This window comes from Asparagus officinalis, chromosome 7, assembly GCF_001876935.1.
Source record: "Asparagus officinalis chromosome 7, Aspof.V1, whole genome shotgun sequence".
In the NCBI taxonomy this organism is placed as follows: domain Eukaryota; kingdom Viridiplantae; phylum Streptophyta; class Magnoliopsida; order Asparagales; family Asparagaceae; genus Asparagus; species Asparagus officinalis.
Window position 1 is genome coordinate 39409689 of NC_033800.1, and position 11759 is coordinate 39421447.

At 37.8% G+C, this 11759-nt stretch overlaps 2 protein-coding genes across 2 annotated transcripts in view; one reads left to right on the top strand and one right to left on the bottom strand.

The window, feature by feature from the left end:
- On the top strand, window positions 1391–4659 carry LOC109849848 (pentatricopeptide repeat-containing protein At4g01990, mitochondrial-like). The gene is made up of 3 exons (XM_020419734.1): window positions 1391–1478; window positions 1546–1913; window positions 3074–4659. Exons 2-3 carry the CDS (start codon window positions 1572–1574, stop codon window positions 4313–4315), a joined length of 1584 nt encoding a protein of 527 aa, XP_020275323.1. The 5' UTR covers window positions 1391–1478; window positions 1546–1571; the 3' UTR covers window positions 4316–4659.
- LOC109847163 (protein high chlorophyll fluorescent 107) overlaps window positions 5416–11759 on the bottom strand; it is a 16870-nt gene continuing 10526 nt past the window's right edge. The window contains exons 7-8 of the mRNA XM_020416406.1: window positions 7425–7601; window positions 5416–6029 (exon numbers count right to left, since the gene is read on the bottom strand). Coding sequence (XP_020271995.1) covers window positions 5649–6029; window positions 7425–7601 — 558 coding nt within the window. The 3' untranslated portion in view covers window positions 5416–5648. The remainder of the gene's footprint in view (window positions 6030–7424; window positions 7602–11759) is intronic.

Below are 11759 nucleotides of genomic sequence, written 5' to 3' on the forward strand. Positions count from 1 at the left end.
TGGAGGATATCCAGACCAGAATAAAATGCTACAACAGAAGATTATTTATTTGTTTTCATAAATTCAAAAATCATGTGCCATTTGATATTTGAGAATTTACCCACCAACGGGTAGACAAAGTAAGTGCAATTTGGGTTAGAATATTACACTAAACTATAACCCACAAACCCATCTTACATTGCTATAGCAAACATACCTACCGTTGAGAAAAGGAGTAATTGCACACATGTCCTCTGTAATATGTTGTTTGGAACTTATTGCGTATATATAATTTGATTTTAGAAGATAGGCCCAAACAAATTAGGGTTTAGTTCCTTCATTACGTGGGATTGGGATATTAAGTCCTAGTTTGGTTAATTTATTTCAGTTCATCATGGGATTGGGATTAAAATTACATCAGACTAAAGTGGCCCTCTCCTCTGAATGTTTCAAGAAAATACTATTAGCCGCCAAAATATTACAAATAGGTCGATGAAAGTTTTAAAAATTTACGACAAAGGTCTTAAAAGTTTTACAAATAGATCCCTCAAAGTTTTAATCCTGCAAAATTTTCTAAACTTACGAATAACCCCTTAATCAACATATTATATAATACACTATAAGCAGATCAATGGTGCGGGGAACTAATAAGTTGAGGGTTGGTGGAACTTTCTAAATATGTATTTTGAGGATTAGATTAGAGAAAAGTTCTACTTCCATCCATGTCAGTCTGAACAAATTAATCCCAGACGATTACACCAAACAATCCCGGACGAGTAACACACTAACACCTAGGGGTGTTAACGGAGCGGATACGATTTGGATATGACACTTATCATATTCATATCCGCTTACCCATCTCGGATACGGATATGGATACGGATATACATCGGTAAGAAAAATTCATATCCATATCCGCCAAAATCGGATATGGTTACGGATATAGATGCGGATATATAAACGGATATGTATGCGGATACAAAAAGGATATTAGAAAACTAGATAGTGTTCAGAAAAATATAGGCATGTGATACAAAAAGAGTTCGTTAATATGTTCATTATGATTGAAAAGCTAAGATTAGACATCTTGATCATCAAAATTAATCACAAATCCATAATCTAAGACTCGAAACTATCGTAAGAGTATGATCAATATGTATTCGGATATTTTCGGATACGGATATGGATATTTTACTACAAAACCATATCTGTAACTATATCCTATCGGTTATAGATTTGAGTAACCATATTCGTAAACTAACGGATACGGTTACGGGTATTTCCTCGGATACTGATACGGTTTGGCACCCATACTAACACCCCACCATGAGCGCTTGAATTGGGTTAGAATCAGGCATCAACCCGACCCACACGCCCCCAGTTCAACAATCAACACAGTGCGGCGCACCAAAAGAAAGAAAAGGGGCAACAAAAAAAAAGACATCTCTGTCGGACGCTTAAGCCCTCTCAAAACCCCCCCATCCCCAGCCGGCGGCGAAATCTAGTTCCCGCCGAGCGCAAAACGATGAAAAATTTGTCAATCCGACCGCTAACGCCGGCGGCGAAATCTAGTTCCCGCCGAGCGCAAAACGATGAAAAATTTGTCAATCCGACCGCTAACATGGGCTTCGGCTGCATCAAGAAGGCTACTATCCTCGTCGCCAGCAGCGGCGCTCGAACCCTCGCCGTCAACTGCGGAGATCGCTGAGAAAAGAAGTTTGGCGGAGGTGGAAGAGGACAAGAATAAACACAAGAAGGACTTTGTGCCGGCTGTACGATGCCCGCCTGCTCGTGTCTTGGCGGCGGCCGGCGGGGAGGCGTGTTCAAAGACCATGAATCAGTGGGTGAGGGAAGGGAGGCCGACGAAAGCCATTGAGCTCGTCAAGTTTGTTAAAGATTTGAGGAAGTACCGGCGATACAAACACGCCCTTGAGGTCCGTTTTCTTCCTCCTCCCTTTTTTTTCGTTATTTCAGGAGTTTTTTTTTATAATTTAATTCAGTCAAAATTTTGTGGGCGCTGAGATTGAGATATTTTGCGCGTTATATTAGCTTGTGGCCCTGCTCACGGTTGCAATCAGATGATTTGAAACATAAACGATAGTTACCACTGTATAATAAGTGCCGTTCTGACTACGCGGAAGCAAACATTTCCTCATTGAGGGTTACCTTTTGATGTTCGCTAAGACTTACTCTTGTGTCAAGCCTATCGAATTACTAGTTACATAGGAGACTCCAAAGATTTCTGGTGTCTCGACTCCCTTGGCATGCATAACTAGACAATGTGGTGTGTTACATCTACATGCTAATTTAAACCAGGGGCGATGATCTCAAAAAACAAGAGCCGGCCCCGCCCCCCCGTCCCCAAGTACTGCATGGCCAAATCGTTGGCATGCATACTTGTATAATGTGGTGGTTACATTTACATGCTAATTTAAACTAGAGGTGTTGAACAGAAAAAAATTATAGCATATGCTTTCTCAGGATGAACAATGTTGATTGTGGGTGGATCAATAATTATATCCTTTTTTGTGTGTGTCCGTGTGTGTTCTTCCAGTTACTTCTTTACTTTCTCTTTCTAAGTGTAGAAGGCTCATCGAAGAAGTTTTGAATTTGTTTAATTACCCAAAAACTTTCTTTTTCATTTTCTTCAAGAATTGTGAATCAGCACTATATTGAAAGAATGTACAGAACAATTTAATTACCTTTTTTTGGGGAGTAATTTGCTAACCGTAATGGTGGCTGTGGAATCTTTGTTGCTAGTTAAGCTCTAGAACCATTGCTTCCAATGCCTTTTGCCTCCATATAGTGCCACGCTCTCATATGTACCTGCGCAGACTATTGTCCTGATTTATCCGATGCTACTTTTTAGTAGATAACTCTTAATAAACAATGAGAACTTCTGTGATATCTATACTTTGTGCCTTTTCTTTTACCAGACAAACAATCTTGTCTTCATGAAATTAGATCGGTGAGGGCACAAAAAAGATCAATATTCTCTTTCATGATTACTTGTACAGTTGCACCTCTTTTATATCTCCCAACTTTTTGAGGCAGTCTCTTATCAACACATTTTTTTTGTTATTTTACTGTACAGCTGATGGATTGGATGGTTAAGATAAAAGGCATGAACTTGTCCTACACCAACCATGCAATACGAATTGACCTCATGTCAAAAGTCAAGGGGATCGAATCAGCAGAGGACTACTTCTCTAAACTCCCAGAAAATGCCAAGCAAGAACAAACATATGGAGCTCTCTTTAGCTGTTACTGTACAGAGAAAATGCTGGACAAAGCCCTTTCCCTTTACAAGAAGATGAAGGAACTCGGCTTTGCCTCCAATAATTTGCTACACAACAACTTGATGGGCCTCTACATGAAGTTAGAACAACCTGAGAAGGTCCCTATCATATTGAAAGAGATGAAGGCAAATAATTTAGTCCCTGATAATGTCACTTACTGCATAGTTATGAACAGCTATGCGGCACTAAATGACATTGACTCAGTTGAGAGAGTAATACAAGAAATGGAGGATGATGAGAACAGCGTCATACAATGGAATGCTTACAGTACATTGGCATCTATCTATATATCAGCTGGTCATTTTGAGAAAGCTGAGTCAGCCCTCAAGAAGCTCGAGGGACTTATTGATAGCCGTGAGCGTTTGCCTTTCCATTTCCTTATAAGCTTATATGCAAGCACAGGGAATTTGGAAGAGATTAATAGGGTATGGAAATCACTGAAAGCAACATTTGTCAAGTGCACTAACATGAGCTATCTCACAATGCTTCAGGCTCTGAATAAGCTGGACGATATTGAAGGTATGAAGCAGATTTACGAGGAATGGGAGTTGATTCATGAGACATATGATTCGAGGCTGACCAATGTCTTGATTAGCTGTTATTTAAGAAATGATATGATTGAAGAAGCTGACTCTCTGTATATGAAGACTAAAGATAAACAAGGGAAACTTGATTTCAGGACGTGCGAGCTGTTCATGGATTACTACTTGAAGAAAAATGAGACAGGCTCAGCTATGGAGTGGCTGGAGATTGCAAGCAGGATGGCTGAAGATGGAGAGTGGAAATTGAATCTAGAAAAGGTAAGCCTATTCCTGCAGCATTACGAGAAAGAAAAAGATGCAGACGGCATAGAGAAGTTCTGTAAGATTCTGAAGAAGCTCAACTGTCTTGGCTCTGGTGCATATAAGTCGCTGATACATATTTATGCAGCAACTGATAAAAAGGATCCTTCACTCTGTAAGTGGATAAAAGAGGAGAAGATCGAGCTGGACCCTGAAACACAAAAGTTACTTGATAAAGCATGTGCCAGTAAATAGTGTCGGCTTAATATCTAGGAGCATGAGAGGAAGAAAGTAAAATCAATTCTACACACATTTCGTGCAACCATCAAGAAACCTTCTCTCCTCTTGCAGTATAGGATCAGGGAGATGTTCATTGCTGCTGGAAGCTTGCTCAATTTCGTGTTCTGTGTTCTGAGAGTATGTCGTACTATATACTATAGCAACTAGCTCTGGAGGCTTTTGTATATGCAATGTTGACCATGGATTTTACCTTGTTATTGTTGTCGTCCTTCCTCTCTTCATGTGAGAACATCATTGTTGTTTTCCTTCCCTTTTTTCATGTGAGAACATCATTGTGAAATGAAAAGTTATGTTTCTAATTTGAAACTATTGCATTTTTAGTGATATTTTATTTTAAACTTTTTCATGTTCAACAGCTTTTTTCTTCAAATTTATTACGCACTAATGCCCTTTTTTTCTGTTGCTTATGTCGTTTTTGCGGCTAATTGGCAATTACACCCATTGTTTCACTTAATTTCACTCGCATGCCCTCAAAGTTTGCTCCAAATAGAAGTGAACGGTGGTATTTTTCATAAAAAGATGATAATATCCTTGATTAAATAAACGCCTAGCACTACTCTTTCCAAATATATCAGGTATTTATAAGTCCGATATCTGTCATGTGACAATAATATGAGAATATTTTAAGGAATATTCTAACGACTGTATGACTAAAGGTGCTACATGCTATTAAAAAAAACTGTAGGGTATGAAAGTGCGATGATATACAATTGAGGATGTGTATGTACGTAAAAGTAGGGGAAACTTTGAGGTATTAAGTGCCACTTGGCCTTTTTCCCAGCGGTTTCTTGGGTTAAAGCAAAAAAATGTGAAGAAAAAATTGATGAAAATTAAAAATTTACAGAATACTGAGCTAGTAAGGCATCAAGAAGAATCTAATATTTTCTGTCGATATGTACATACCTAGAATTTATATGATTAGTGTAAGCAAGATTAATTTCAAAAGCAGAAAAACACCATAATAAATTAGTCTGAAGCATCTTATAGTGAATACAACAACTTATCGTAGATACTAATCCACTAAGGCGCTGCAAAATTTTCTACAATCTAAAAACGAGCAGCAAGTAGAAGCTAAATAATCAATTGGCGCAATTACAATTACGCACGGTAATTCTACAGGTTATGGACACATTAACAAATTATCTTAATATACAGCTATACATCACAGTTTCTGACAGAATACTGTCATTAATTAACTTATGAATATAAGTTGGCATAAGATGGGAATTTACAACCAAATAATTCTTGGAAACTCTTCTTTATGCAGTATGAACCAGATAATGGATGGTTAAGGCCGAGAGACGAAGGATTTCCTTTCTGGCCTCCACAACCTCCTGCTTGATTTGATTTTGTGAGGTTCCGATACTATCAGCTGGGAATCCAGTTTTGAAGCATCAAGATTTAACTTATCTTGGATAAAAGCATCCAAGTCAAATTCACTCATTTGAAGACCTACATTGCCTTCATTTACCAAGTTAATGTGATCGATCACCTGAGAAGATGAACCAGTTGAAGCATCAGTCTCTCCCTCCAGTCTTCTTAATATTTCCTTCCCCTTGGAATCTGAGTTTTGACCCAAGTTTAGGAGTCTCTTTATGCTATCAAGAGCCGGATCAAAAATGTCGAGAAAACCCATAACCCATGAAGCATCATCCACCACTTCCGTACGCTATAAAACAATAGATGATAAGGGGTGTTAGTTGCAAGAAAAAATTATAATGCAAGGAGAAAAGGAGAGAAAAGTGCTCAATAGAGAATGCAGCAGAATACGGAAATAAAAAATATATCGATTATCATTCATAGATGAAGAATTGATAAGCAAAAGTATATAAAAAAAGGAAATAATCGTATACTGGTAAAGAAAGGATAACTAGATCACTTAATCATTTCTTTTGCGACTCCAATATTTTCGCTAATTGATATAGTATTCTTTGGAATATATTTTGTGTACATAGACTGAGTTCACAAAAGTTAGATACAACTCAGACTCTCAGAGAATGTCTTGCCTATGGAAATTTGGGAAATACAAATTTGCTGGGGCTCTTGTCAGTGTATTATGCATATTCCAGCAGAAACTTTCAATTGCAGTATGGACAAATTAAAGTCACAAGGACAAGGATATAATCGAAAATGGCATTAGAAATAGAATGGGAATATTATTCCTTATAAAAAGTTTAACAAATTTATAAAAAACATTTGGTATGATTCCTAAAACACCTTTCAGATTCACAAAGTCAATCAAACTAAGAGGCTAGGACTTGCTACCTAGTGTTTTAGCATATAACTAGATTCTTAAAGCATTTAAAAGAACACACTTCGTCTTAAGTAAACACCATGAGAAAATATCAAACAAGGCATGAAAATAAACCTGATATATGCTTAATGCAAAGAAATCTAAACCGGAGCTACCCATACTAAACTTAGGAAACTGACTTTGCACTCAATGCCTATTCGGTTTAACAATTAGCATGGTAGAGTTTGCAATCAGACAAAGTCTATCATATGTTACATTGTTATTTATGTTTTTCCAACATTTGTTGTTTTAAATGCCTGCAGCCTTAACTAGAAAGCCCATCCAATCAAGTTTTCTTTTAGATAGCATCATGGTTCATGAAAGCTCAACAAATAAAGATCTGAATTCCTGGATAAGGCAACTTCCAGTGAGAGGGAAGCTTACCATGAAAACAAGGATTTTTTTGGGGGGGAAACCATGCATAAAAGCTCGACAAAAAGTGTCTTTAAGCAGATATGTACAAAGACAAAAGATGTAAATTTTAACAGTACAAAACGAAAATCAACTTTAAGATGAAAATTCTTAGATGATGGCCAAATTATATCCGAGTACAAATTTATTAATCTACTAAAAGTTTAACTTTTAGTGGAACTCTCGAGTCTTGAGGTATATGCTTGAAGAATAACACAGATTCGAAGTTAAAATCTAGCTGTGGAAATTTCTTCCAATGAATGAGAAATCAATTGGTTATAAATGCATTACTGTTTGAGGACTTATCCAACAACATGATTATTAAAAGATAATGCCAGGAAAAAGCATAGCAAAACTAACCTGCTGAAAGTATAAATTTCGAATTTCTTCAGCCCTAATAGGATTTCCTTGGTCCTCCTCCAGTGATGCCCATGTCATCCATGTAACATAACTTTGAGAATTTATGTTCAATGATGACCTAAACAATCTTCTAGCTGCTGATAATTTACCAGCCCTCTGTTCTAAGACGCCCCAAGCCTGCAAGACATATCAAATATGGTATTATTTAAAACTGTTTGAACTTAGTAAACTTAATTAAGAAAAAGACTTTTCAAAAGAAATTATGAGTAATCAGAATGCTGTGGGTAGCTAATTTAGTCCCAAAAGACATAAAAAAGATGTATTAGTGAAATAGGAGATTCTGCTCTCCAAACACAAAACAAACACACATGCGGCCTTTCATAAGACCTCCACACAAACTAAAAGCAACAAATTCTTCGCAAAATTTGCATTCTGATTTATTCTTGAAGTAAGATAAAGAGGCTCATTAAGTTCTACGACATTGCTGTGCCTCAGATTAATGCTTTTCCTTAAAGCAAATGATATATTGTTTTACCATATCATTTATACTATTTAATACTCCAGGAGAATTTAAATGATTGATACTAGGTTGTGCAGGAATTTAAGTTTATCCTACCTTACATGTACCTGTCAAATTTCTGTAACATGGTCCTCTTTCTAGTGGTTATCGGCTGGAAAATGAACCAAATTATAGATGGTTAATTTTCAGCCTACCTTTCTCAATATGACCCAGGATCTCCAGACAAGACATCTATGGGAAAGGTCTAGATGATTATGGTTTAGTATTCCTGCCATGAGCATAGTCTTCAACACATACCATTTAAATAACAAAGTGGACTATGTACAAATAGTAAGAGAAACAAGAATCTTCCTAAATCCTAATGTAGAAACTACCCAGAAAGGATGTATCATGATCCTCCCACTGAAAAGTTTTCATGATTGAGCAAGTGATTTTAGGAAGACGTCTGTTCTTTGCAATTCTGTTACAATGGATAGAGGTAAAGCAAATGATGTTATCATTATGAGCATCTAACATAATTGGCGACATATCAAATTTCAGATAACTTTAGTAGTAGAACTTCGCCTCGAAATTACATGATATTCCAGTAAATTGCTATAGAAGATCTTTAGGCTGCAGTGTAAGGTATTAAAAATAGTGTAAGAAAATGAACCACGTGAAAAAGGAAAAGAAAGACAAATTTCTTCTTCACCTTTGCAGTTTGCAGCACTACCTATATAGGAAAAGTTGCAGTAAACGGGTACTGATAGTAAAGCGGCTTACTGACTCATTCATTTCCTGGGCATCAAACAAGCCATTAGCAATTCACATCTTAACATAAAGCACAGAGAATCTCCTCTAGGATGAAATGGGTTCTGTGAGTTAAGATAAGCAATTGGTAATACAACTGTAAAATTCACAACGAAAGATCGAGACCAGTGATTAATCATCTGCAGGAGTTAGTTGACCAGCAGAGAGCTAGAGACAGCAAGGGTAGAAGGGTTAAACCTGTCAGTAGTGTTGGATAGGGAATTCCTAATCTATTTTGGTAACATAAGGTTATTAGGATTCCTATTCTATTTTGGTAACATGAGGTTATTAGGATTCCTAATCTATTTTGGTAATAGGTTATTAGAATTCCTAATTTGATTTGGTTTTGGTTTAGAATTCCTAGTATGTTTATGATTTTAGGATTTCTATATATATGGAACAATTGGAAGAGAAAATTGGTGGAGAAGAAAAATTAGGGATATTTGGAGCACAGAAAAGAGGTATTTTCTGAGCTATTTGTTTAGGGTTTTGTTTGGAGCGATTAAGAGCTTGTTGGTGAGATTAATTTGTTCCTTCGAGTGATTTGTAATCTCAGTTTGTACTCTTTCTCTATTAGTGAAAACCCCATCCCCTTCTTGCCCCGTGGACGTAGGCAATTGCCGAACCACGTAAAACTATTGTGTTTGGATTTGTGCCGTTGTTTTGATTTGTTTGGCTTTTATCTCGACGTTTGTTTGATTTGGTTCTCGAAGCACGCCCGTTTGGTTGTCACGCTTCCGCGACGCGCACAACAATTGGTATCAGAGCTCGGGCTACGCTTGGGCTGTTTGGAGGAGTAGATCAATTTAGAAGTTCGACTAGGGCTTCGTTTGGTGAGAAAAGTGGGATCTTTTTGGTAAAGACTCTATCTTTTTTAGTTTGGATCTATTCTTCGTTTATTCCGTATTGGTTTGTTGGTGCTTGGGCTATTTGGAGGAGTAGATCGCTTTGGAGGCTCTTCGAGGGCTTCGTTTGGAGATAAAGGTGAGATTTTTCCTATTTGTGGATCTCGTTGCCGTCGTGCGGGGTGAGATCATTTGGAGACTCTTGTTAGGGTTTCATTTGGAGGTAAAATTCTCTTCTTTATCAGTTTGGATCTGTTCTTCATTTGTTGGTACTTTGAGATAGTTGGCCGAGATAGAAGGATTTGAGGCTGGGTTATTTGTTTATTGATACGGTGCATTGGATTATTGAGAAGTGCCCTTGACCTGCATATTAAAATCCTTTTGAGCACGTTGGTATGAGCAAGGAAACCGAGGTGGAGTTTGGCACTTCTATTTGATGATTGAGGGGTCTTCTATTTGGTGTTCATTCAGGCATTTAGGGGCCTTCCAAAAAGGCATCATTGGAAGGTAAATTGGTATTTTGGTTTTCTATGTTGGGGATTGTACTAGGCATTTATGGGTTGTAACCAAATCCCGTTGGTTTTGAAGTCCTAGTAGTCAACAACAATTGAAGAAGTGTATTGGGAGTAAGGTGAAGGTACTTCATTCTGGTTGTAGAAGGAGGTACAAGAGGGACCTACTGTATTTGTGTCGAGCTCATGGCAGTTTGAGACACTTTATTAGAGAGGAAACATTAGAGCGATGAGATGAGATGACAGTTTCGATGGGTCGTTCCTTTCTGAAGGGGGATCGGCGTTTGATGTCGAGCATTGACATTGGTGTGCGGGCTTCGACATATTTGGGTCATCTTATGCATAGGTTGCCGACTGATGCATTAGGAGTTATTGGATCTGGTGGAGCTGCTTTAGATTTTGGTTGGCGTCGGATATTTGGTTGCCCAGTATTTGGTCACATCGAGGATGTGAGATTTGATCCGATTGAGCGTTTGGGATTCGGAGGTTCATTTGATTATTTGTTGGGAGCTTCTGATTTTGTTCTGAGCAGGAATATCACTTTTGACTCTCAGCAGGTGAAGAGTGTTGATCAGGTCGTTTGGATATCGCAGCAGGTGGAGGGTGATGCTACTCCACGTTGGGTGGAGTTTACTCTACATACTTCAGATCATACTATATCGTTTGGGATTCCAGCTGAAGTGACACAGATTGGAGATCATTTGGATTTGGATGCAGATGATATTGGCGAAGAGTTGCAGACTTTTCTATTTGTTTGAGGGCCTTTGGAGGCCATTTGGGTGAACTACGTGAATGCTTGATTCCTTGGGCAGGAGGATACGTAGGCAGTCAGTTTTGATGCAGCCGATTTGGTGAAGGATATACCAGTCATCTCTGAGATGGTTTGACCGCCTTATCGATGATGTCAGCTGTTTGTTGCCGTCTGTCGGTACGCTCTGTGTCTAACCAAACGGGCGTGCTTCGAGAACCAAATCATATACAAACTGTCTGGATAAAGCCAAACAAATCAAAAAACGCACAAATCAAACACAAATAGTTTTACCGTGTTCGGCAATTGCCTACGCCCACGGTTGGCAAGTGAAGGGGATGGGGTTTTCATCTAATAGAGAAAAGAGTACAAACTGAGATTGACAATATCACTCGAAGGAATAAACTATCTCACCAACTAGGGCCAATCTTATATCTCTCCAAATCAAAACCCTAAACAAATAGCTCAGAAATACTCTTTTCTGTGCTCCAAATATCCCCAATTTTTTTTCTCCACCAATTTTCTCTTCCAATTGTTCATATATATTAGGAAATCTAAATCATAAACATATTAGGAATTCTAAACTAAAACCAAATCAAATTAGGGAATCCTATAATTATACCTAAAATTAGATTATGAATCCTAAATATACCTCATTTGTTTACAAAATAGAATATGAATTACCTAATAACCCTTTATGTTTACCCTAATAATAGATTTTATGGATTCTCTTATCCAACATTCTCCACTCCGGTCGAGTTTTCCCCTAATACTGAGTCCGTACACCGACCTATCTTAATGCCCTCACTTGTTTGCGTTCCATTACTGAAGTGAATTCGATCCACAAAACAAGACTCATATCCATTAACAACGTCGAGACCCAAACGTAGTGCGAAACTCACCTCCAAAACCGTAATCTAC